The following is a 27999-nucleotide window of genomic DNA, read 5'->3' as shown; positions in this document are numbered from 1 at the left end:
ATGCTATGGAGAGCTGGCCTTCTGCTGGTCATCTCTTTTCACAACTTCCTGGATTCCCTGCATGCTTTGCAGTTCCTCCTCTGCCAATTACTTTTACATTTTAGGGACTACATATTAGAGGTCGACCGATATGGGTTTTTCTCTGGCCGATATTTAGAAATCGGGCTGGCCGATGGCCGATATATGATGCCGATATTTTAAGCCGATTTTGTTTTTTTGGCAGGTGGCACTGGTTGCCACTGGCAATTGGCACTTGTTGGAACTGGCAGGTTTCACACTGAGCCAATCTGTCAGTTTCAGTTACACTATATGTAACTGAATGCAGAGACCAGCTGTCAGAATTCAGCGTGATGTCAGGGGTGGGCGGAACCCGGGGTGGGTAAGGCCCTGCAGCTATCAAACACCAGCCAACAATTGGGCTGCTTAAGAAAGTGGGCAGGGTCACATACACGTAGCGGCCCGCCCAGATCCCATTGGCTGGTTTGATATCTGGGTCCCGCCCACCCCCGACATCGCGCTGAATTCTGACAGCTCCTCTCTCTCTGCATTCAGTTGCAAATCAGTTTCACACACTGAGCACAGAGCTGCTCGGTGTGTGAAACCGTCAGTGGAGTGTGGGGGAAGGGAGGTAATCGGCTGATTTTTGCACAAAAATTGACTGCCAATTTCTTAAAAAAGGCCAAATATTGTCCGATATATCGGTCGACCTCTACTACATATCCCATGGTACATTGCTGCCTGCAAGCAGTGATTCCGTACTTACTCTGCCTCATGAAAGTCATTCTCTTAGCACCTCTGTAGTTCAGAAAGCAGACTCTGAAATGTGTGACACAGCAGTGCCTACTCTCAAGACATAGTGAATACATAGCACAGAATTCAAGGTAAAAGTAAATGTCTGGGGATCTTCGCAAAGCAAGTTTACAAACTTCAAGATCGTTCAGCTTGAAAGCAATAGGCTGGAAATAGTTTACATTTGTTGTAGAAATGTAACATTTCATTTTACATTTTGACCATAGATACGCTCTAAGTATGAGGGTAGTGGGGGGTAATGTTGGACCTCCTAGTGTTTTTTTTGTCAGTGTCCAATCGCCTGTAGGTGGTGCAATATAACCCATACATCTAAGAAGACTCTGCTCTGTGTCCCTGAGCCCACGTTCACACTGATGCGGGTTTGAAATCGTGCGAGTCCAGCTGAACTTGTACTATTTCAAACCGGACTATGCAGTCCGACTTCAGGGGCGATTTGACAGACATCTGTGTGGGTTCATGCACAGATGTTTATTGAAATCGCCCCCAAAGTCACCCAAAGTAGCACAGGAACAACTTTTGGGAATCGGTGCGGGGCCACAAAGCTGTTGACGCACGGATTTGGATGGCAACAGCCGCCATGTCAAATCGCATGCCAAAAATGCCCCAATATGAATGTGAGCTTAATGAACAGCAAAGAAAGATGTTGGCTGTTAATCAAAAGTCATCTGGGAAAAAAAACACAAAGCGAAGCAAAGACTTAAAAACAAAAATAACAAAAATAAACACATACACCAGAGGACATTAATAATAATAATAATATATTTTAAGGAAAAAATCTTAGCATCATTATGTTTCTATCCAAAGACACTCAAAACTAATTTTAAATCCTTATTTTGACCTATGACAGAACCAGTGAGAACTCATGTCTTTTCTGCATTTCCAAACAAGTTTTTTGTTTTTTTGTTTTTTTTTTTTTGTTTTTTTATTTCCAAGATTAAACAACCAGGCTAGCAAAATGTACCCAATACATACTTCTCTTATATCAAATATCAAACAAGCTAGGTATTCCATACAATGTAGCTATACAGAGTATATACAATACACAACAGGGGTAGAGCCGGACCAGTTTCTGGATGGAAGATGTTGGGAAAAGGAGATGAGTACCAGTAACTGCCTGCAGGATGCTATATAATCAGATAGACTGGCCAATAACAAGCAACTGTTCTGTTTTTAAAAGGTCTGTTTCTTGTACTAAACTGTCATCCTAATTTTACATGTGAATCTGCGTCACCAAGAGCAGCTTTGTTTTAAGAGCGATAAATTAAGGTTTGGTGGAACGGCTGGACTGTGTCAAGGCTATAGCAGACAAGTCCTAACATTTCTAAATCTACAGCATTAGTGTGCAAATTGAGAACAGGCCAGATGCAAAAAGCAGCCATCCAGAACAGAGATAAGAAAATTGAAGACTCTCTGGAATTTAGATATTGTTAGTGCAGGTGAATACCTATTCACCTGTATATCAAAGTCAAGCTTGCCACTCTGTATATACGAAAACATTAAAAAAATTCAGGATGCCATGATTTATGATTTAAAACTTGGAGGATCACAATTTGCTCAAAACGGGTGCAAATGCATTGATTTTGTAATTGGTTCATTCATAGAAACAACATGGTGTGATTGGGTTCTGTCCCCACAACCAACCTGCAATTTTGTTAGCTCAAACCACTACTGCAGAGTTCTCCACAGTACTGGTGACCAGGACAGACTATATGTGTGTGGGGTTCTTGCTGGTTTTACTTTGCTACCATAGCTCAGCTGGCTTGTGAACACAGCTCACTGCAAAGATCCATAGAAATCTGGATGTCTCTTGCACAAGAAAATATTTATCCAGCACACCTCCAGTCTTCTGCAAATAAAGCTACCCTTATTGTCGTCTCATCCCCATATCCTAGAAAAAATGTTTTGGAACCACCAGGAGCCTCTCCATCATAAAAAATTACACCTTTCCTGATGAATGACCCCCAGTGGTTCTGAACTGTTGCACTTTATAATAGAACATGCACAAGGGCTGTCAAAAAAAGACAGTTCCAATTGAGGTCTCCTGGCAAAAGATTTTCTTCTGACTGCTGTGATGCCATTCACCACTTGCTTCAGCATCCTAAACTTTGGTGTATGGCACAACCAGTTGCTTCAGAACCCTATATTTGGGTGTATGGCACAACCAGTTACTTCAGCACCCAATATTTGGGTATATGGCGGAACCTGTTGCTTCAGCACCCTATACTTAGGTGTATAGAACCACCAGTTGTTTCAGTGCCCCACAGTTGGGTGTATACCAATTTGGTGAGTGATGAGGTGTCTATATGATTTCACATAGACACAAGAAAAATACGAGCAGTGCACCATGCATATTCGTGTAGATAGATGGAGGGTTAAAGAAAAGTGCTTTGGCCAAGACAATATTACAATCATGCTAATCTTACTACTGAAAGCAGGGACCCGAGACTTGTCACAGCTCTAATCATTTGTCTGTACATACACTACATGAAATTTACCACAGATGTATATTCCAGATAGCGCAGTGATTGCTGGCGACAGAAAATGATTAAAGTGATTGTAAAGTCTTGTTTTTGTTTTCTATAAAAATAACAAACATGTTATACTTACCTGCTCTGTTGTAGTGGTTTTGCATAGAGCAGTCCAAATCCTCCTCTTCTCGGGTCCCTCTTCGGCTCTCCTGGCTCCTCCCTCCTGTCGAATGCCCCCATATAGCAAGCAGCTTGCTATGGTGGCACCCGAGCCGAGCCACAGCTCCATGTGTCTATTCAGACATGGAACCCCGGTTCGGCCCACCCCCTCTCTCTGTTGATTGGCTAACTGACTTTGATGGACAGCAGTGGGAGCCAATGGTGCCTCTGCTGTGTCTCAGCCAATCAGGAGGGAGAGTCCTGGACAGCCGAGGCACTCGTGGACAGAGATGGGGCTCAAATATTAGGGGGTGCTGGGGCGGCTGCTGCACACAGTAGGCTTATCTTAATGCATAGAATGCAATAAGATAAAAAAAACCTTCTGCCTTTACAACCACTTTAAAAAGAGGGTTGCTGCACTTGTTACTAAAACCCTAAGTCACTAAATATTCCCCATGAATGTTTGAAATAGACAAAGGTGAGCAAAAACCTGGTAGTGTATGTCTGCTCACAATACAAAGGACATATTGACATTTAGCAAGGCATGTGTGTCTGTAAGGTTACATTTCTCAAAGACAGAAACACACAACCAGAATAACAGACAAATTCTAAGGTTTTAATTTTCATTCTCCAGAATTCTCTCTTTCTCCATCACAGGATGTGAAGTTCGGCTCTACCCCTCTCAGACATTTGAGAAACATCAAAAGCTTACAGCTACAGGCTCAAAAAACAGATCAGAAAATAAAGGACAACAAAATTAGCAACTGTGACTCTCACACAGATTACAAGAACTGTAGAAATAATCGTAACGTTTCCAAAACGGCACTTGTTTTCCAAAAATGGGCACAAAAATAGATATTGTTGCCACCAAGAACAATGGGGTACTATAAAAATGTTAAAAGCCAGATACAAGTATATAAAATGTGTATTTTTTTTTAAACATTGTATACATTTAAACAAAAGAAAGCTATTTTTGCCAACAAATTAATGTACATGCTCCGTGTCTAAAATGAGTTCAGAGGCATCGGCTAATGCCATAGGAACCGTATAAGTGTTATTAGTTCAGCGAGAGTTAAAGAAGGGGAAGGAGTTTTGATGAGACAGGATAGAGGCTCCCCAATACTAGGTCCTAGCACCTCACTGTTATAGTTCAAGGTGCTGCGTGCAAACAGCTACAAGGTAAAACACATATCAGCATCTTAGCAAGAATTTGATGTGCAGAGTGACTCAGATTGTACGTAGAGAGAGGTGCAGAACCTGTGCTGGGTCTATCAGAGGGAATGCATCATTAGGAAATCCAATATAAACTGACATAAAATGGAAGATGAGAGACACTACAACGTGCTGTGCACACCTTGATTTTGTTATAATTCCTTTCCAAAGCTCCCTAGACCCAGTGAGAGCACAGTAAGCAAAGTTTGACTTTGCAGAGTACAGAAAAAGTCCTCACATCCCACAAAGCAATGGGTGTGCCCCCCACCCATCTGTTGGCAGGCACCGGAATGGCAATAAAGAAAGGGAGAGTGAAGAAAAAGGTTACACCTGTGCTCTCTGGCTAGGCCAAAAGTCATGATTTGTCTACTGGGGCACCAACATTGCAGCGAGGAAAGGAAGAGTTTTTGTATGGCTTCACCTATGCTCTGATTTGTCTACTTGATTGTGAAGGTGGCCAGTAAAGGAATCATATAAAAAAGGCACAGACATGTTCTGGCATTTCCTGGTACTGTCTATCTTCCAGTGAAGCAAGGCTTTAACCATATTTCCTTATGACAGATTCCCTTTAGCTTGCTGGAGCTCAGACATCTACCTGAAAACAAGTCTTGCACCTCGTGCACAGCAGAGTTTGGTTTGCTGCACTGCTACAAATTGCACACCACTTCCACACATGCAGGAACATCTGGACAAAACACCAAAGTGCCCGTGTTTGTTTATACTCAAGAAAAGACAAACCTACCAAGGATGAGAAAAAATTCTTTACACTAGAACTCCAAAAAAAAAAAAAAAAGGATTTTTGACTCTCCTGCAAAAACCTTTTCCTGGAGTTCAATGGGACACAGAATAAACTGGTCACTGACACAAAAAAAAAAAAAAAAAAAGGGTCTGTCATGCAAGATAACCCCTTCTATTTCCACCATGCCTCAGTTTTGTGGCAAATCTACAGAACCGTGGACCATAGGACAGAGGGGAGGGACCTGTGTGTCCCTTAACTCCAAAAAAAGAATTTTACAGGCAAGTCAAAATCCAAATATTCTTAACCATTCATTAAGGGACAAAAGATATTCAGAGACAAGTGGGACATTCAAAAGCAGTCCAACTAAGGGGTTGGCAACACAGCAGACTACTTGTCAAGCCCACAAAGAACAAAGAAACAGAACAGGTAGGATGTTTCAAAGAGCTGCCTGATGGACCTTACATCTGAAATAGGTATCAGCTGAGGACTGAACATCCACTTGGTAAAACTTAGTGTATGGGTAAACAAAGAAGCAGGTGACAGCCTGGCAAATCCAGAAAACAGATGCTTTAAGGCTAAGTTCACCTTTTGCAGGCAAAAAATGTGCATTTATTATTTTTTTTCCTCAGCAGCCTACAAAGAATTGCACCAATGATCAAGGGTGCAATGTCAGGATCTTTCATACAAGCCCTGCACTGGTAACTGGACTACGAGAGCTTATCGCAGTCCATTGAGCACTACAAGCTGTCAGTCGCAATGGCTGATGGTACTTGTAGTTCTCCTAATCACAGATCATTGTGAATGAATAACACAGCTATGTGGGTGGAGCCCCACACAGCTGCGCTCTATTCAAAAAGTGACAATGAGTGGGGGAAGAAGTACCCCTGCCCGCTGGCACAGTGGGGTAGGTATAGAGCATGTTACGCCTGAATTATGGGTGTAATGTGTAACATGCTCTGAAAGGTGAACTTATCCTTTATAGCTGAAAAGCCCAAGACGTGCTTACTGATCTAGTAGAGTGCACTCAAACAGGAAAGGGGGGAATCTAATCCTTAAGCTTGAATGGTAACCTGTCTATGCACCCCTAGAGATGGTGGAAAGAGAAGCATGTAATCCCCTTTGAGGTCCCTCAGGGATGGAGAAGAAAGCATCAGACTGACTAAGGGCTAGGTCACACCACAATTACATGCATTTCTAAATGTGTTTGTAGTGTGTTTAAGTGCATCCCCCCCCCCCCCTTTTTTTTTTACCCCACTTGAAGTGTCTTTATTTTTAAATAAATATGTTAGCATTTCATTTGAGGGCACTTCCTGCTTCTTCCTTGGGCTTCTCTATTGTTTGGTGTTGCATTAGTGCAGAGAATCAGAGTGCTAAGGATGTCTGCCCTTACAGGTATAATCATAGTGCTGGCGAAAGCAACGTCCTGGTGCAAAAAAGTGAATGCTGCTGTACTTTTTAAAATTATTTTAAAGTACTGAAACAGAATACAGTGCTGTGAACGAGGGTCAGCCGTCAAAGCTAGCAACCATAAAGCAGGATGGAAAATCAGCCCTGGGGACAAAATGTCCCTGCAATCTGGGAAGAGCCCACAATGAATCTGCTGAGGTCTGCGTACCAAGTTCCCTCTGGGCTAATTTGGTGCAACTAGAATTACAGGAATGTCCTCCATCTCGACTCTGTGGAGCAGACGAAGAGGGAAGATGTAAATCAGGTTGACCTGATCTCACGGAGCACCCAAAGCCTTCATTGCTAGGAGGATCTTTTCATCTGGAGACAAAAACGTACTCACATTGAACCTAGTCACCAGAAGATCCACATCTGGTGTTTCTCTCCTACAACAGACCTATACAGGGGTTTTCAGCTGCCTGATACAGTGCACAAGGTGACCTAAGCAGCTTCATAAGCAGAGTGCAGCAACAACAGGGTCGGCCCCATGACTTCTTCACAGTGATGTCAGAAGAACAAGGAGATTCACAAGGAGATTGCTAGTAAAAAAAAAAAGGTACAATGGTAAAGCTTTCCACCCCCCAATTAAAGATATCCATTCTCAGGACACTAGCTCAAAAACATGACATGCTGGGAGTAGATCTGACTGACACTTTTTTCTTTTTTAGTTCCTGTGTCCAACACTCTTGTATACAGCAATATAAACACACTCAGCTGAATATCCTGTGTCCCTTATTGAACGGTATATAATCATCAATATAATCATCACCCTTTAGCTTGGTTAAGAAATACAAAAAAAATCTTGTATTTATTTTTTAAATATTGCTAGCATAACTATAAAAAAAAAAAATAAAAAATAAAAAAATTCTGCCTTTATATTAGCATCCGATAAACCCATCATAACCAGACAGAACCAATTAGGCTGGTGCTATGCAGCCATCATAACACATTTCAGGCACTGGGGGCTGGAAGGGAGGTGTTTAGGCAGCTTACAGCAAGGGGGACAGTACAGGGACTTCCTAGCCAGTGTGGAGATGTGATTCATAGTCTAATAAGACGTCTGTAGGTGGGGCGGTGATGCAGAAGGCTGAAGGTTTGGGTCAGCTTCCTAGCTATATACAATATGTGTGAATCACAAATATTGTGGCAGATAGAACAAGTTACATATGCAGTTTAGTGAATTTCTTATTTTTAACTAATCTGCCCATTTACTCTGCAAAGTATCAGAATCATCATCAACTTTGAAAAAGGGAGGATAATTCTGATACTGCTGTACCAATCACATTTGTTCTATAAGCCCTCGTTCACACTGGAGTGACTTGTCAAAACGATGTGGCACCACAAAGTCAGCGTCACACGTTCCATTGCCGTCAATAGGGTGCAACTTTTCATGCGATCTGACCTGTCATAAAAAAGTCGCACCCTATTGTCGGCAATGGCACTGTTCAAACTGGTGTGACACCGACTTTGTGGTGCCGCATCGTTTTGAAAAAGTAGTTCCTGCTCTACTTTTGGCGATTTCGGGTGCGACGTGCATAGACATCTGTGCATGAAGCCGCGCAGATGTCTTTAAAGTTGCACTTGAAATCACACTGACATGCGGCTTTGCACGATTTCAAAGCCGCATTCAACGTGAATGAGGGCTACAGGGATTTGGTGGACAGCTGACATCTAACCAGCAGGCAATTTTAAGAAGCTGGGGAACATGTGCTTCTAATAAAAACATTAGGTTTAAAAAAGTTTTACATCAACCTCCTATTCAGGTAGGTGGCCCTACCTGGAGTCTGAGCTTTGTCCACACCTGCCCTCCTCCAGTATGAAAGAATAAGAGAGTTGAGACAAAAGTCTCAAATAATGATTTTTCATAATAAAAAATCAGCAAGTACTAGGCAAGTTAAACATTTTTCTGCTATTGTGATATTCATTGGGGAGGAGGGGTCCTCATTGAGTAACAGTAGCCTGAGTACACTGATCACAAGCCATCATTTACCGGCAAGATTAACAAAATACATATAAAATAGCAACACCCCCCAATCAAAGCTTCTCAAGGTGCGGACACGGACACTGGGATTGCACAGCAGGATTGGGCAGTAGATATGGTTTGTGCTGTTTTCTGTTACTTTCCTGTATGGGTGACAGGTAACATTGTGCTGCTATGTTTTGGCATTTCCTCATGACTGGAAGATGTGTGCTCATTTCATTTTTTTCTAAACAATAAAGAGGAGGACTTTTTTGTAAAGATCAGTGAAATATCTTCTGTTTTTATCTGAGAATTAAAACCGAACACTTTTTGTATAAATACTAAAACCTAGGGTGGACAAACACATGAAACAAAATTCAGAGAAAGACACAGCAATTCAAATCATTAAAACACTGAATTTTCATCTCAATCTGTCCTTAAAGCGGAGGTCCGCCCACCGCTGCAAACGTTAAAAGCCAGCAGCTGCACGTACTGCAGCTGCTGTCTTTTAATAAATCGGACACTTACCTGTCCTGGAGTCCAGCGATGTCTGCACCTCAGCTGTTTCCATCAGCTGTTGGGTGCATGCCGCCTCCATTGCGGGTAAGGGTAACCCGGCTTCACGCCGGGAACCCTGCTGCGCATGGGCAAGGCTCCGCTCCTCTCTCCTACTGGCCCGGCGGCCGGGGAAGGAGGAGGGAGCCCGGGCGGGGACGTCAATATGCGCAGCTGAGGCTCCCGGAAGTGGAAACAGGATACCTGTGAAAGACAGGTATCCTCCCCCCCAATAGGTGCTAAATGTGATGCCGGGGGGGGGGACGGGGGGGGTTGTTTAGTACACCAACTGGAAGTTCCACCTTTGGGTGGAATGCCGCTTTAAAGACAGACTAAAAAAGCCATTTTTTTTTCTTATTTGCAATTATGAAAACAGCATTCATACTGTAAACAGTGACTGTCTCACTGCTTTTTCCAAAAGCCGGCACAAAGCACAAGGACAAATGACAGGCATTCCCTGCAATGTTCTTAGCCTTACTGCACTAAGTGTTATATCTTTGGTGAATTATATGCCTAAGGTGCTGTCCGTAGACTGCAAAAACGGGCCAGGTTATGTGATTACAGTAACTGCAGAACAACTTAAACCTAATTTTCAGAAAAGCACAGACTGTCAAATTATGTTTAGTAGGGCACAAAAACCTGACTTGAGCAATCTATTCTGTATCTGAGGGAAGAATCTAGTTTTATATTTAACTGCCACATAATGCACTAGGAGAAGACAAGGACACTCATTATAGAGAAGAGCCCAACAAGAACACACTTCTAGGTGTGTGGTTAGGAGTGCCCAGTGCGATCTTTCATCTTGCTTGAAATCTTTATTTATTGGGAACTACAGATAGTTAACGCATTTCGGGAACTCCACCTTTTTTTTTTAGGGCTTGAACAACAATTATTAAATTAATCTATAAATAAAAAAAAAAAAAAAAAAAAAAGGATACAGAGAACTTATAATTGAGGCTGGATGAAATCTTGTGTGTGTCCCAGCAGCATGTAACAGAAGCAGCTAATAATGTGTGTTCTGTCATTGACATAATAACCAGGATCTGAATCTGTGAAGCATATATTATTTTAGTTATATATTGGATCGGTGCATTTGTAATAAGTAAGCCTCGGGTAAAGTAATGACGAGGCCTACACATGGAAAGAAAGTAAGTACCATTTACGTGTGCAAAAATTCTCTTGTGTTTTCATAGCTGTAACTCATTTCCTTATCAATGGACTCAGGGGACACAGATAGCATTGTATTGATATAGCTGCCCTACATTATTATGGCTTGCTACAGCACTAATTAAATGGAAAAAATTCTCTAAGAGGGCTTTCACACAGAGCCGCCACCGGCTTCAGTGGTTTACCGGTGCTATTCGGCCGCTAGCGGGGCGGTTTTAACCCCCCTCTAGTGGCCCGGAAAGGGGTTAAATCCGCCTGCAAAACTCAGCCGGAGTGGCGTTTTCCTGGCGGTATCACAGCGCTGCCCCATTGATTTCAATGGGGAGCAGCGGTGGAGGAGCAGTGAGTTCAAAGAAGCTGCTGGCAGGACTTTTTGTGACGCCCTGCCAGTGCACCGCTCCAGTGTGAAAGCTCTCGGGCTTTCTCACTGGAGTGAATGGAGCTGCTTTTTTCAGGCGCTATTTTTAGAGCTGTAGCGCCTGAAAAACCCCTGGCAGTGTGAAAGGGGTCTTAGGAATTGTGTGTAGTCCTGCAGATCGAGTGCTCACCAGGGGATAGAAATATGCAGCAAATGCCTAAGGCCTTATGTACACTTCAGCTGCTAAACTGAAGTTTAGGAGCAGTTGGACATTTCTTTGAGCAGCCCCTAAACTCTCCTCTATGTTATCTTATGTGTACACTCAGTCATTTATAGTAGTTTAGAGGCAGTTGAGGTTACCAGCATTTTTTGGAAAGCAGAAAAAAAAAAAAATATATATATCACATTCGAGACTGTAGTTTACTGCCATTTCAAATGCCTGTAACCACATTTATACGCGTTTGTGTTTATAAGCGTTTTTAAAAAAGGGGATACAAATTTCTGATAATTTTTGAACATATAAAAATGTTAAAAAAAAACAAAAAAAACATAACATTTCACAACATGGTGTTGCCTGCATCAAAAGAACTCTGGTCCTCTCTATGTCTTCAGAGCCTCAGCAACATCAGAAGCATTTCCTCACACATGCTCATGATGGGATCCATAGTGAAGACACAAAACATAAGACAGCCTGAATGGCTGAAATAGTTAATAATGTACTTGTTTTTCATGCACTGTGGGCATTTGAGGATCTCCTGGGGTTATCTATAACCTGTTCACGACCAGTCGCTGCAGTTGTACTGTGGCAGGTTGGCTCTCCCGCACGAATTGCCATCATTGTACATCGGGCGCATACACAGCGATCTGTGGATCCCATTTGCTAGCGGAGGAACCAATAAATCATCGGGTCTGGCGGACACTATGTCTGCCGGCCAGCCGTGATCGCTCCACAGAGAGGCAGAATGGGATCTGCCAGTAGGGGAGTAGTGCGAGATCGTCTGTTCCTAGTGATTAGGAACAGCGATCTCTCTCTACTCCCGGTCAGTCCACTCCCCCCACAGTTAGAAAGCACCCCCTCAGGGAACATTTAACCCTTTGATCGCCCCTGGTGTTAACCCCTTCCCTGCCAGTGTCCTTTATACAGTAATCAGTGCATTTTTATAGCACTGATCGCTGTATAAATGCCACTGGTCCCCCCTGTCCGCCGCAATGTCGCAGTCCTGCTAAAAATCGCAGATCACCATTATTAACAAAAAAATTATAATAATAATAATAGTGCCATAAATCTCCTGTTTTGTAGACGTGATAACTTTTGCGCAAACCAATCAATATACGCTAGTTGGGATTTTTTTTTTACCAAAAATATGTAGAAGAATACATATTGGCCCAAACTGAGGAAAAAATTATTTTTTGGGATATTATTGCAAAAAGTAAAATATATAATTTTTGTTTCAAAATTGTTGCTTTTTTTGTTTATAGCACAAAAAAAAAAAAAACCTGCAGAGGTGATCAAATACCACCAAAAGAAAGCTCTATTTGTGGGAAAAAAAGGACATAAATTTTGTTTGGGTACAACGTCGCACTTGTCAGTTAAAAATGACATAGTGCCGTATCGCAAAAAATGGCCTGGTCAGGAAGTGGATAAATCCTTCAGTGGCTGAAGTGGTTAAAAAACACTTCTAACCTCAAATACTCATAACCGCTGCTAAACTAGCATAAACCCGGTATGTAAAAGCTGTAAAACGGACGTTTTTTTACTGTCGGTTTCCAGCGTTCAGAAAAGGCTTTCAACTGCCCTGTGTACATGAGCCTTAAAACATTTCCAACATGTTCCCATTTTTCAGTTCTGATCATTTCCATAAAGAACACTGGTTCGGTGTTCAAATATTTGTGAAATGTTCATATCTTGGTGTGTGTGTGATTTTGATTTCTGAAAGCGGCACTGTAGTTTCTGGCACTGATAAAATAGTTTCCCCATGTAAAGTGTTGGCTGCAATACACAAGTGAATCCTCATGACAATATTATGCTACCAGTGCTTATAGCTGATCTGGTGGTTTGGGCAAATCATAACCAAATCCCTTATACTTGGCTCCACAACATCCAAAACCGTAGCACACCAAATAGGTGCCAAAAAAAAAAAATCTATGCCAATGTAAAACAGAAAGTCAAACAAAATGTTTGCTGAACACATCTGATTGGGTATACACCATTAGGCTGGCTGTAGACATTACAATTCTCTGAAGAATTGAAAAATAATTCTGATCATTTTCATAACGATCACTGGTTCGGTATTCAAATATGTGTCAAATGTTCAGCAAATCTCTCCGAATACTATGCCATCTATGAGCAGCCCTAGAAGCAGACTGGCTGGGGGTCAGTTTTGTACCAAAATCTTAGCACAGATGTTACTAAAGCCTCGTACACACGCTTAGATTTTTGGGCGACTGAACGTCCGATTTTTTGTGGCATGCTAGTCTCATTTCAAAAGTGAAGAGGTTACCAACAATATGAAAATTTTTGTATGACAGAATAAGTCAGAAGTGACGCAATGTGTTGAATAGTTTTTTTCTGAGCATGCGTAGTTTTGCTCTTACGATTTTTTTTTGGATGAAAACCATACTCATGAAACAAAAATCGGACGTTGAGTTCACATCCAACAAAAAATTACTTGTCTGCAAATCCAGCTTTTGTTGAAAAAGTAAAAATCGGCTGTCAAAAGCACCGTACTAACGATCCGAAAATGGGAAGACAGCTCACCGTACAAAATTTTCCCATCTGAGTTTCGTATCGTGTGTAAGGGCCTTTATAGATATAACCGTAAAGGGCCAGAAGGATACAGGGATGAACAATTCCAGATATGGTGACAGTTTGTTCTGGCATATGAAGGGCTTACAGAATCACAGATGTCTAGTGTTTGCCACTTGCTGACACTGAGGTGTGATAATGTTCTAGTCATGTAGTGTAACATTGTGATAGTATAAAATGAACCTGCTGGGTGGCAGAACAAGATGACTGCATGAGAGGAACATTTCCTGCCAACCTACAGCTGAAGAGTTGAACTGCCGCACCCATCCAAGTAATCCTGGCCAAATCAAAGCAAACCCCCCATGATGCTTATTAGAATAAAATCCAGGTGTTTCTGAATCCCCAGGGTACACTTGACTGCCAAATCCTCTCACTTCCTTCACCACCCTCAGAAGTGTTACTTTTATTAGCCGCTGAGCCCAAGAACACTTCTCCCTCCCGCTAAACAGCCACAAATCAGGAAAACAGAACACAAGAGGCATAAAATTAACCTTAGTTCTAATCCACTCTCAATCTAAACGGTGACTTGGTCTCCTCCCATAACGCAGTGAAGAAGGCATGAACAGACCGAAAAGGAAACGTCTTGTCATATCCGATCTACACAACCAATCATGGCTAGAAACCAAGAGCAGATGTATCTAGCTAGTGGCAGATTTGCTCTTTTGCCAACCTCTACATACTGGGGTCACAGGAGGAAGGCCTTTTCAATCACTAACAGAATCGGAACGGTTAAATACCAGTTATAATTATTTTGGCACACCGGCTATCTGGCTCCTGGTATTTATCCAGCCCTGATACTTAGCCTTCAACAGAACCAAATTATTTTCCTGAAATCAGACTTCCATCACCTCTTAGTTGGTGGCACAGGGGTGCAAGCTTATTTAATGAAGAATGTGAGGAGAAAGAAAGCCAAGGATGAAGCGAGACCGCTGAACTCCCGAAATGTGTTCATTTGTGACCTTCTGTCAGGTACAACCGAAAAAGAGAACCGCTTCTAAAATCTGGATTCAAAGTCCTATCTGTCCTGTTTTGGGTCCAACTCTCTGACATGTCCATTGTTGAGCTTATTTAATAAGGCAGTGGAGCATGGATGTCATGCATGGTGCAGTAACAATGAGTGGGGAATTCAGGCGAGTGGGCTGCTGACCTATGCTCTTTGGCTTATTAATCAAGCCTGATTTTGTCACATTTCTGGAATCACATTTTCTAACCAAAACATATGGCAGACAGACCAGGCGGTGAAGGAACGTTCGACTGCTTCCTCAGCACTTCAGACTTTTGGTTGACAAATACAATTAAACAGGGGAATATCCAGCGTTGTGAACACTTAGCTGAAAAACTTTACTCCCCTACTGATCTCTGTTAGGCTCTAAGGCTGGCCATACAGCGAGTTTGCAATCCCTATTCAATTTCCTTTAGGCCCACCTAGACAATGCACCGAAATTTCAGCTGCTGAAACACACTGGCCGAAAATTGTGTTATCGGCATTTTTGGCGGGTGCCGATAATGGCGCCGAAAATGCAAGCGAGTTTACCACACCATTTTACTGTGCTTATGGTGTGTTTTCATAGGTCATGTGACTCGAAAACCGCATCAAAAAGGCAACATGGGTGCATTATTGATGCGTTTTCAACGCATTTTTAACAGGGAGGTGTGTTTTTTATTTTTTTTTTAAATGACCAAAAATGCAGCAAACAGGATTTTTAACACAACGGAACCGCAACGGCCCATTGTGAAGACATACATTTTAAAAGGGATACATTTTTCTTGAGCTTTTCTTGCACTAAAGGTCTCAATAATGGCTGACAAACTCATTCATTTAAATTCGGGCTATTAATTAAAAAGTCGAATATAATACAATTATATATAAAAATATATACATTTTTTTTTAAAAACTGTCATTTTCGGCCAAGTGCATCCTGCATTTTCGGTTTCAGTTTCGGCACCAAAATTTCCATTCAGTGCACCTCTAGTCAGGTAGGCTTTCATACTACATAACTATTGTTTTATCTAAAGACGTGTTCCTTCTTTCCTCCATCATCCTCTCCCAATGCTGACACAGCTCCTTCTCGCCTTAACTCAAGTTGAAGTCTTTTCTTCACCGTCATAAAATTAAGGCCTGAAGCCACCACCAGACACAACAATGCTTGTAAAATCTGGCACTACGCCCCTTCCAATCTCTCTGGATCAGAAAATCCCCAAACCTGGCCTACAGGTAAGGCTTACAAAAATAAACTAAAAGGAGAATAATAAACTCCTATAAAGTAGGAGGATTAGTTTTATATATTATAAAAAAGGTTAGTAAATAAAAAGAAAAAAAACACAGGTAATAATATCAATATATAGCAACAGCAGCTGAACTATCAGTAAAATATTAACCATAAAATATTAAAATTTAGCTTAGTGCGTCTTTCACCCGAGGACAAACATTTTGTGCTTGCTGACAGAAGAGGTTACACTAGATTAGCTACAGAATGATAGACTAGGCTGTTCATACATCTCTCGGGCTGACAGTATGTCATATTATACTCATTCTGTTCAGAGATGATCTGTACACTTCTGTTTGCTGGTGAATACATTTGGTCAAATCATTTCTGAAATTTAAAAAAAAATAAAATACCACACAGAAAAGCATATATGAGTTGAGATAAAATCTCAGTACCAGAGCAGTCCCAGTGAGACAATACAGGTCACTTCTCAAAGTAAAAAGAGAAAAAAAAAAAAAAAAAAAAAAAACAGAAAACAAAAAACAAAACAAAACAAAAAAAACAAACACTCCAATCATGTAATACGATTACACTGAAAGTTTCAAGCTTCCTATGATGAGCAGAAAGTTGTCCAGTTCCGAGCAGCATGATGAGGAAAAAAAGCATTCCCACCGCAGTACACACGGGTCAAAGCCAATGCGGACCTCTCGAGCAACTGTCCCCGCACGCAAACTATCACACCACACCAGGGAGCAGTCAGACGCGAGTCACATCCTCTTCATATACACAGCCATCCTCCTGCAGAAAAGGTTATATAGAACAAAATGATATAGAAACGACCTCCAAAATGTGCGATGGTTGTATCCAGCACAGCACACAAAAAAAAAAAAAAAAAAAAAAGGAAGCCAAAGTTCCTGACAGATTGGGATCGGAGATGGACAAGTGATGTCCTCAGGAGCTTGATTTACTTTCCTTAGAAAACAGAAGGTAAACTAGAATTGACCAATCACAGGTGTTTCCCAAACAAGGGGAAAAGGATAAAGATGATGCAGATTCTCACGGGGTGCGGGACACGTAGATCCAGACTATTCCACAGCAATGGAAGATACCTCTCCTTTGGGGGTGTCATCTCTGCTGCTCTCATCTATAGGGCTGGCCTTGACAGACTCGGTCATCTCCTCCTCTTCCCCCTCTTTCTCGGCCAGGCTGCCCAGGGAGCCCAAGGGGAAAGTACTCTCGCAGTTCTGTGTGGAGGAAACCTGGGAGATGACCGGCATTTGGACAGAAGAGTTGTTTTCAAAGCCGTGTTCTGCCAGTTCGTACTGCCCAAGCGCCTCTTCCTGCTCCTGGCTCAAGTAATCTGGGACTAGGAAATCGCTGATGGAAAGAGAGAGGAGAATCACATTACCAATAATAGATGGTGAGCACCAACTTATAACATCAAATTAACATGCACATGACAAAGTCTAGGCTGGTCCAATGCCATCTGGTTTAGTTGGCTTCAGCACTTTATAAACTTATCAATATATGAATTAATACACCTAAAGCACATTTTGTTTTTTATTTGAAATGTACATATTTACAAGTATAAATCGGTTATTCGATGTACTAACAGTGGCATTACAGACAGGTAGTCAGCCATGTGTCAAAGACATTTCATGCAAACGTACATGTTCAAACTGTAATGGAAAAACAACCACACAGTGTGGTGCACACCCTCTGGAGCCTTGGCTTGCTGTCCCAGCCTTTCCACAAAGTCCATTTTTGCATGAGGTTAGGAATATCTTCCTCCCCCAAACAACAGCATCTTGGCCTGGTCACTCTATTAATAAGAACTGCATTGTGGGGAAGCAGGGGGACTGTACAAGTGTCCCCATACCCGGAATACTTCAACAGGGCTTCAGAGGGGATCGGGGAGGCAGAAGTGGCGACAGCACGTAATGTGAGCGGAAACTCTACAATACATCGGAGTTGTCTTTTTTTACAGGTGTGCTTTAATTTATTAAACAAACAAGAAAAATCTGAACGTGGTTACTCTTTAGATGGTTACTCTTTAGATATATTTGAGTAGAACTATGGGCAAAACTTTTTTTTCCATTTTGGATAGAGCAAGAGAGGGTTATAACCCCTGTCAGATTTTGTTTCGCCATCTGAGTCCCCTTGTGAAGATTTCCCTTCAATTCCTGTCCCATAGACAAACAGGAAGTGACAAGAAATCCCTGGAAATTAAGGAACTTCCTTGGGGACCCCCAGGTCACCATAACTATTATCCCCATTGGATGATTTCCCCTCTATTACTTTTCTGGGGACAACCCAAAATTTGGGATTTTCTTTTACTTTCAATGATAATGGTAAATAGGACAAATGCAGAGGGTGAATCTACTTAACTGGGACACAGACAGCATTCTAATTACTCTCCATTCTGTCCAAAACTAAAAAAAAAAAAAAAAAAAAGTTTTGCTATTTGTTATACTTTAATCTCAACGAGCAAAGACTGAATTTTCCTTTTTAGTTATATTTCTGCTCTCCTGAGCTTTCCATAGCACTAGTGTACACAGTGTCTAAGGACTGAAAGGCCTGGACCATACTGAGCAATACAGTATATTGTACACTTATGTTAAAGCTGAAATACAGGCATGGATTTTTTTTACAATGCTACATTGATCCAGCCTGGACCAATGTAATTATGCATATGCCATATCCATCCTGTGGAAGCAGAATCACTGTAGTAATCACCGCTACTACAGAGATAGCTGCTGTCTTTCGAGTCCCAAGCCAAGCAGCATGGGTGCCATTCACAGAGCACCTTGCATTTGTCTAAGTGAATGCAAGGTATGATCTACTGGACGAGGTTCAGTCAGAGAATGCGTTACATTAATTGCACCAGGGGAGGAGGTTAATGAGGGGCTAAGATAATAGGGGGATCTGTACTTAATTGCTGCTCTTCCATGACTTAAGAAAAGTTCTGGAATTTTATTTTATTTTTTTAGAATAATACTTACCTAGGGTGATGCGGTGCAGCATTGGTTTGATGCTGTATCTGTCCCACACTGGCTTTAAGAGAACTGAGAAATCAAACACCACTGGTCACTCAGTTCTCACTGTCAATGTATCAGTTTACATAACAAACCATTTAACATCAGCAAGGGTGCCTAACCACTTGCTTACAGGGCACTTAACCCCCCCCCCCCCTCCTGTCCAGGCCAATTTTCAGCTTTCAGGGGTGCTGATGCACTTTGAATGACAATTGCGCAATCATGCTACACTGTACTCAAATTAAATTTGCATCATTTTTCCTCCACAAATAGAGCTTTCCTTTGGTGGTATTTGATCACCTCTGCAGTTTTTATATTTTGTTAAAAAAATTTAAAAAGACCACATTTTTACATTTTTTTTTTTTTTTTTAAATATTTTGTTATAAAATTTTGCAAACAGGTAATTTTTCTCCATTAATGTTTTGTACACTGATGAGGCGGCACTGATGGGCACCAATAGGTGGCAGTGATGGGCACTGATGGGTGGCAATAATGGGCACTGATCCGTTACACTGATAGGCAGCACTTCTAGGTGGCACCGATTGGCACCACTGGTGGGCATTGATAGGTGGCACTTGTGGGTATTGATAGGTGACACTGGTGGGCACTGGCAGGTGCAAAAGCAGGGGGTACTGGTTGGCACAGATGAGGCATAATTGCCTCTTCCTCTTCAGGACCGATGTCCCTTGCAGATAAGCCGATGATCGGCTTTTTTTTCTCCTCATGCTGTCAGCGTGAAGCGAAAAAAAAATGATTACCGTGCTTTTGTTTACATCATGTGATCAGCTGTCATTGGCTCACGTGGTAAGGTGCCGGGACTGGCCCTTTACTTGGATCTGTGATCACCCGAGTCTCAGTGACTCAGTGATCACAGCGCACGAAGGGCGCGCGTGCACAGGGAGGATGTTATAAGACAGCCCCCTGGAAATTCAGGTCCGCGCTGTGGCCCTCATTCAGCTATAGTGCAGACGGCAAGAGGTTAAAGGTTTACTTATTCATGTAAAGCATTCATCCCAAAAAGTAAAACATTTTTTGTAACTGGTTATAAAGTGTGAGGTGGAGTTTGGCTTTAATTTGTTAGTGTATTTAAATCTAAAAGCTAATACATTTAACACTATGCTATGCTATGTGTTCCTAGATATTCACCCTGGTAAGCTTCTGGGGTCACCCTTCCACTTCAGTTACCCGAGTGCAGAGACAGGGCCTTGCAGCTTTTGTTTGAAAATGTCAACATACTGTATGAACATATGATGCGATTCTTTGATATTCTCTCAAAGTGGCACTGTCCATGAAACAAGTTGAGGGATCTCGAGTCTAATATATTTAATACAGATCTGTAAATGTGTATTTATTTCACAAGCACAACAATGTTCTTGTTACTATAGGAGATGTTGTTATGAACCCTATATTAGGCTCTTGGAGTATGTTTTCATAAATAGCAGTTTTTAGGAGTTTGTTACCTAAAGAAATTATTTTGCACTGAATAAAATCAAATTTGTTTTGTAAAATTTTTTTGTAATGATGTAGACTACTTTTATACCTTGAAAGTCCCATTTATTCTCAATATTTCTTGTGCAAAGCTTTCTGTGAATGGCATCTGTGCCAAGCAGGCCACCCCACATGTTGTGTTCACTAGGCAGCTACTCGGCAGGTAATTGAGAAGATAGAAGCAATCACTGTAGTAGCAATGACTACTACAAGGATTCCCTGCCTCCACAGGGAGCCTAAAAGTATAGTATAATGGCGCGTACACACAAGCGGATTTTCTGTCGGAAAAATCTTGGATTGTTTTTCCGACGGAATGCCGTGCAAGCTTGCCTTGCATACACACGGTCACACAAAAGTTCTCTGAACTTTCGACCGTCAAGAACGCGGTGACGTACAACACTACGACGAGCCGAGAAAATTAAGTTCACCGTTTCCGAGCATGTGTCAAATTGTTTCCAAGCATGTGTGATTTTTTGCGCGTCCGAATTGCATACAGACGAACGCATTTTCGGATAGGAACTTTTTCCGACCGAAAAATAGAGAGCATGCTCTTAATCTTTTGCTGGCTGGAATTCTGCCAGCAAAAGTCCAATGGAGCATACACATGGTCAGAATTTCTGACCGAAAGCTCACATCCGACTTTTGCTGGCGGAATTTCTGATCGTGTGTACAGAGGATCAGTATACTTACATTGCTCCAAGCTGAACCAATGTAACTATGCAGAAAATCCATTCCTGAAATTCAGCTTTAAAGTAGAATTACATTCTAAACCCAACTAGTCTTTTAAATGTCCCCTCCCCCCTCCTAACACCTGTGACTAAGCTGTGTAAAAAAGATGCACAAATTTAGCTAAATCTAAAATCTACTTCAGTCTGGTCACGTGATCCGGCTCCCCTGTGCCAGCCAACAGCGGCAGCAGGGAGGAGCGAGTGCGACAAAGGATGGGCCATGAGAGCATATGGGTGACGTCACCATTTCAGACTTTACGAACCGTTGTCTAGCGCTCTCTCCTCTCCCCTGCAGCCACCACCGATTGACACAGGGGACCAAGGGGTTGATATACTAAAGGCAAAAAGACTGTGCAAAGTGCCGTTGAATTCTACAAGTGCAGTTGCTCCGGAGCTTAGTAAATGAGCAAAAGCTCTGCTGACTTTCATCCTCCAATCATATGCAATCCAATCGTGGGCGGCACAGTGGTGTAGTGGGTAGCACTCTCGCCTAGCAGTAAAAAGGATTGCTGGTTCGAATCCCAACCACGACACTACCTGCCTGGAGTTTGCCTGTGCCTGCGTGGGTTTCCTCTGGGTAGTCTGGTTTCCTCCCACACTCCAAAGACATGCTGGTAGGTTAACTGGCTTCTGTCCAAAATTGGCCTTGGTATATGGGTGTGAGTTGGGGACCTTGGATTGTGGGCTCCTTGAGGGTAGGGACCGATGTGAGTGTGTGATGTATGTGTGGAGCACTGTGTAAATTGACGCCGCTATATGGGTACCTTAAATAAATAATAATAGATGAGCATCTTAATGAGACACAATGTACAGGGATAGGGACAATTGTAGACACTCACTCAGGTTGAACTGGATGGACTGGTATCTTTATTCAACCTTACCAACTATGTAAGCAAAAATGCATTTTTTTTAAAATTTCCCTCGCACGCGATTTGGTATATTTTGCAAAGTGAAGCTATACCTCATTTACTAAGCTCTGGAGCAACTGCACCTTGCAAAGTGCACAGTTAATTTGACTTTAGTAAATCAGCCCCCATGTGTCTGAAATGGTGCGGGCTGAAAATAGGCAAGTATATACATCATAGTCAGCACCAGGTGTTGAGAGGAGGGAGGGAACACTTTAAGGTATAGTTAGAGAGTTAAGCTGGAATTCTACTTTAATGATTGCCTTTGCTACAGTTTTTAATTCATGTACAAATCAAAAGGAAAGGAACGTGAACATATCTTACACAAACCATTTTATCTTTGAAAGCATGTAACTGCATGCTGAGTTTGCATTGCTCCTGGGTCTGACCTTAGAGTACACCGAGCGATGGCAGAGCGACAACAGGCTTTAACAAAAGCCAACTCCAGGCCAACCTTTTGTTGTTTTTGGCTACGGTCTTATTTTCAGGTTTTTTTTTGTCTTCTGCGACTCTAGTGAGGATATTTCTCTGCGCTTCCTGTCAGGAGAGGAAGTGATTGGAATACTCTCCCAAGAGGGACTCAAACACACATTTTAAGTAGGAAAGACATTTTGACAGGTTAATGCTGTCTGAGCCTTTCCGACAATCGCATTCCTCATTTGTGGTGTGTCAAAAGGACAGAGAATAAGCCTCGTACACCCGATGAGAATATCAGATGAACGATCGTCCATTTTTTTTTTTTTTTATTTGCATGCTAGTCTAATATCAAAAATGAGGGTTAAAAAACTTACAAAAATTCTTACGACAGAAAACAACTTTGGAAGTAATGTAATGTGTTGTAATGTATTGTAAGGAATTTTGTATTTTCTGAGCATGCGTGGTCTTGGTCTACGTTTTTTTTTTTTTTTTTCGGACAAATACTGTACTGTTTAAATGAAAATCGTACAATCTGGTATTATACGAGTAAAATTTTCGTGTTTGTCCCTTCGGATAATTTCAGATGAACTGTCGTGATGGTCTCTCAAAAGCTGTGTACTAACGATCATATTATTGTACGATTGTTTCAAAAGCGGTATTTTACGTCCAATTTTCTGATCATGTGTACTAGGCTTAAGGGAAAAATCTCCCAATTGGGTTGCAGACAGAAATAAAATCCTTCTCTCATTTTACTTACTACTACAACATTTTTTACAGTTCAGCTTTAAAAAGGAGTTCCCCACTTTCTATCAATTCTATGGAGATAATACACACTACTATTTTTTTTTTTCCTTCTAACCCAAGGAAGAAGAAGAAAAAAAAAGAAAAAAAAAACACAACCTGACAGCTCAGGTCGGAGCTGCTGTACTAATTATGCAATGTTAGTACATCCATCTCCCCTACAGTTCTATTGTGTTAGGGCGGCACACCCGGCAGAACACTCTGGTCAGAGCTCTCAGCCACGGACTGAGAGCACTGATCAGGAGCCGGACGGCAGACCTTTTTCGGTCATGACCCTTCAACAGAAGCTGGCTGTTCAGCCGACTGTTATCGGACCGGCTGCAGTACACATGGGCCAAATGTTGGCCGGTTTCTATTGAACTGGCCGATGCCGCTCGAAATTCGGCCTGTGTGTACTGGGCTTTATTGTGAGGTACAGTATGCCCTTCACTGTGGGCACATTGGCTATTGTTCGGTTTAAAATTAGTGATAAACACTGAACAATACCCTCTGCATTCAGTGTAAATACAGCAAAAGTTACAACAAAACCAAACACTTTTTTTAATGCAAAAACTGTGAAGCTGTAAATCGTGTAAGCATGCACACCTGCAAATTTGTGTTACCTTTTGCTGCATCTGTATTTTTTTCATCCATTTGCATATTATTCATTTTGCAAAGTCTATTTTTCAATTTACTTGCTCAGCATTAGTGGAAGATGATGAAGGCATTGCTAACACCTGATACTCTTCGTCAGGAAGCAAGCGTATTATAATCTACCCCCAACCAAATCCTTCCTCTGTACTGCCATTTATCAGACACTTGTTACTTGGTTTACTAAATGCAGCTGTTAATCCAATAAGAAGGAAAACAAAGAGCAGAACTGGGAGGGGGCACACTGTTGTGTGCAGGGGTGTGTGAAAATCCTATGACCTCTGAGCTTTGGAACCTGCAGAGATCAAGGTCATAAATCAGGGTTTCTCTGCCAGGATTCCATGGAGGTCTAGGATTCCTCCAGATGTTGCTAGGGGTTCCTTGAGCAATTTCTGCCTCTCCGTTCCCACTGACACCATTGATGCTAATAGGTATCTGCAAGGGGGTAATTCCCCCCAATGACCACAAGTGTAAGGAGCATTCTTTCCACTGACCATCACACTAATGTTTTATGAGTTGTAGATATTGTCATTTTTAGCAGGGGTTCCCTGAGACCAGAAAGTTATTCCAAGGGTTCCTCTGTATTGAAGAGATTGAGAAAAGCTGCCATAGAGAATTCCAGGTCCTGCTTTTTGCCTGCATAGCAGCCAGGAACCCCACTGAAAGAGCCACAAGACACACGGGGAGATTTACTAAAATTGGAGCATGCAAAATCTGGTGCAGCTCTTCATAGAAACCAATCGGCTTCCAGGTTTTATTGTCAAAGCTTAATAGAACGAGCTGAAGTTAGAAGCTGATTGGTTACTATGTAGAGCTGCGCCAGATTCTGAGCGCTCCAGTTTTATTAAACCTCCCCCACAGTTTTGCAAGTACAGAAGTGTTCAGTTTTTAACTTGCAATTTCAGATTGACTGCAATAAACAAAAATGCCCCACTACATTAACCAGTTGCCAACTGCCGATATACGCCGGCACAATGGCAGCGCTGGGCAAATGGGCGTACCTGTACATCCCCTTTAAGACCTGGGGATAGCAGGCGCACGTGCGCTGCCGGAGGCGCGTGACCGTGCCCGTGGTCTCCTGGCAATCGTGTCACGGAGCCTCAGAACAGGGAAGTGCCTATGTAAACAAGGCATTTCCCCATTCTGGCTTGTGTCACGACAGAGATCACTGCTCTGTCATCGAGAGCAGTGATCGCTGTCATGTGACTTGAAGCCCACCCCCCCCCAGTTAGAATCACTCCCTAGGACACACTTAACCCCTTCATCGCCCCCTAGTGGTTAACCCCTTCACTGCCATTTACACAGTAATCAGTGCATTTTTATAGCACTGGGAGCTGTATAAATGACAATGGTCCCAAAATAGTGTCAAAATTGTCCTATGTGTCCGCCATAACGTCGCAGTTCCAATAAAAATCGCAGATCGCCACCATTACTAAAACAATAATAAAAATGCCATAAAACTATCCCCTATTTTGTAGATGCTATAACTTTTGCGCAAACCAATCAATAAAAAAAATATGTAGAAGAATATATATCGGCCTAAACTGAGGAAAACATTTTTTTTATATATATATTTTTGGGGGATATTTATTATAGCAAAAAGTAAAAAATAATGCCTTTTTTCTTTCAAAATTGACGCTCTTTTTTAGTTTATAGCGCAAAAAATAAAAACCGCAGAGGTGATCAAATACCACCAAAAGAAAGCTCTATTTGTGTGGGAAAAAAAAGGACTTAAATTTTGTTTGGGTGCAACGTCGCACGACCGCGCAATTGTCAGTTAAAGTGACACAGTGCCGAATTGCAAAAAGTGCTCTGGTCATGAAGGGGGTAAAATCTTCCGGGGCTGAAGGGGTTAAAGACATGGCCTCCATACACTGCACTGATGATGGCCAACAAGCCTGAAAAACAGCTGTATGTAGTTTGGAATAAATTACTCTAGAATATTAGGTTACATTTGCACTATACATCAGTGGTTCTGGATGGGCAGCTAGTTCATGGGGCATAAAGGAATAATTTGTATGGCTCTGAAATGGGGGAATGATACTCCTATTTTTGGGGCATATGATGGATTGAGATGAGAATATCCTCTGTTCTATGGGCTCATGCACATGAGCATACACTATTTACAAGATCTTGCTGGCTGTAAGAATCGGCATAAACCGCTTTCCATCATTTCTATGCATGTAGCGTCTGTGTTAAAGTTTACATGCATACACCATAAATTAACTCTTTTTGGGTCTATTTACGGTGGAAAGATCAACAATATGTTACACCACTGTTTATTCATGCGGTGGCAATGCATACACAGGATGTGTGATAGATCAGCATCCAGAGCTGCACAGGGGGATCGTGCAGAACAAGATGCTTAATAAAGGGTGAAGCTACCCCCCTTGAAACAAGTCTTATAGTTTCCAAAGCAATCGGCCACACTCTTCCTGACAGTGTCCTGTGGTCAGCTGAGCCATCTGAGATTTACACATTCCCCATGTGTAGCTCTGCATTCTCTGCAGTGGATACTCTTATCTCCCTCCTTCCTTCCAGCTTACCGGTACTCAGACGGCAATGCAAGACAGTGGTGGGACGAGTTGGTTCCAGCAAAGCCATCTTGATGTTCTCTGTGGTTCTATCAAGGCATGCTAATCTATTACACATGTGCATGCAATTGCTTTCTTTTTATTCCAATTTTATTTGTTCAATAAAAGTTTTATTGCGCTATGATATGTGATTCCCTGGTTTGTTTTTTGTCTTGAGGTAACCTTACAACAAACTTTTCTTATCTGGCCCTTTGGTCTGTTAACGATACTGTTTTGTTATATCTGTTCAGTAAGGCCTGATTCACACCTATGCATTTTTAGTGCTTTTTTGCATTTTGCAGATTTGCACTACAGAACATGTTCCATAGGAAACCATGTTAACCATGTTAAATGGACTGTAGTGCAAAACTGCAAAATGCACCAAAAATGCATAGATAGGTGTGAATCTGGCCTCAAAGCAAAAAAAAAAAAAAAAACACAAACAACCTGCACTCTGCATTATTTTCAACAGTCTCTGCAAACTACAGAACCCACCTCCTCTATGTTATTGAGATGAGGCATAGGAGAGGTGTTCTATCGTACTGCCCTAGGCGACAATGCTGCTACTCTATGGATACAATTCAATGTGTAAGCATTGTCAACCTTTGACAGGAAGAATGTTAATGCCAGGATCACCAGCTAAGAAAAAAAAAATACTGAAAAAATAAAGCTAATGCAGCCACCACATCTAAGGACTGGTAAGCTGCAGTATATTACATTTATTGGGCTTGGATACACTTAAAAAAAAAAAAGGCACTCTACAGTTATACACAGCGACTCTGATCGTCACTCTTTCAAAGTTGCACCGACTTGAATCTTCAGCACATGAAATGCTCCCAGGTTTGTAGAATGTCTGCATCTCCCACTGCACACTGGGATTCCACCAGTACCCACCGCATTAATATAGCTGTGCAGGGAAAGAACAGTGACATAGCAGTTGGCAGGTGAAAACACAGACAAATGACACACCCGGGAGAGTATCTGAAGATTCTTTGACCACTGTAGCTCTGCAAGAGACTGAAGACTGGAGTCACTGCTGACTGACCTTGAATAGAACTTTTTTTTTTTGGTTTTAAATGCAAAAGCTTTTTATCTAGTAACAGAGTCATTTAATGAAATGTACGATGCTACAATTGCAGGTTTCAAAAGGAGAAACAGAACAATTAATGTTTATTTTCTTCTCATAGAGCAACTGTCAGCGAGCTTTGGCCTACATGCCCACTCAGTGTCCTTTGCGCTGGACCCTGCTGCCATTGGCTGTAATTGACAGCTCAGTAGGCTGTCAATTACAAAGCCTGGCACACCCACCTCCCAGAAATCACTGAAAACCTGTCAGTGGCTGTGTATGCATTGTGGCTGAACTGAGGTCTGAAGTGCATGCATTAGTGCTGATCAGTTGTCTGGAGTGCATGCATGGGTCTGTGCTGAGGACGGAAGCCTATACGCGTTGGGATTGATCTGAGGATTAAAATGCATGCATTTGGACTGATTTGAGGCCTAGTTTATGCACCAGACTGATCCGAAGACTAAAGTGC

At 41.9% G+C, this 27999-nt stretch overlaps 1 protein-coding gene across 3 annotated transcripts in view; it reads right to left on the bottom strand.

The window, feature by feature from the left end:
• Positions 1–1547: 1547 nt before the first annotated feature.
• Positions 1548–27999, bottom strand: part of ZBTB44 (zinc finger and BTB domain containing 44) — a 135822-nt gene continuing 109370 nt past the window's right edge. For 2 of the 3 annotated variants that reach the window (XM_073603311.1, XM_073603312.1), the window contains one exon: positions 1548–17264. In XM_073603311.1, the coding sequence (XP_073459412.1) occupies positions 16973–17264 (292 nt within the window). In that variant the 3' untranslated portion in view covers positions 1548–16972. The remainder of the gene's footprint in view (positions 17265–27999) is intronic. The other variant, XM_073603313.1, reaches the window with a different exon arrangement.

Source organism: Aquarana catesbeiana, linkage group LG10 (assembly GCF_042186555.1).
Source record: "Aquarana catesbeiana isolate 2022-GZ linkage group LG10, ASM4218655v1, whole genome shotgun sequence".
Taxonomy (NCBI): domain Eukaryota; kingdom Metazoa; phylum Chordata; class Amphibia; order Anura; family Ranidae; genus Aquarana; species Aquarana catesbeiana.
Note: the sequence above shows the minus strand (reverse complement) of the source record. Positions and strands in the feature narration are given on the sequence as shown.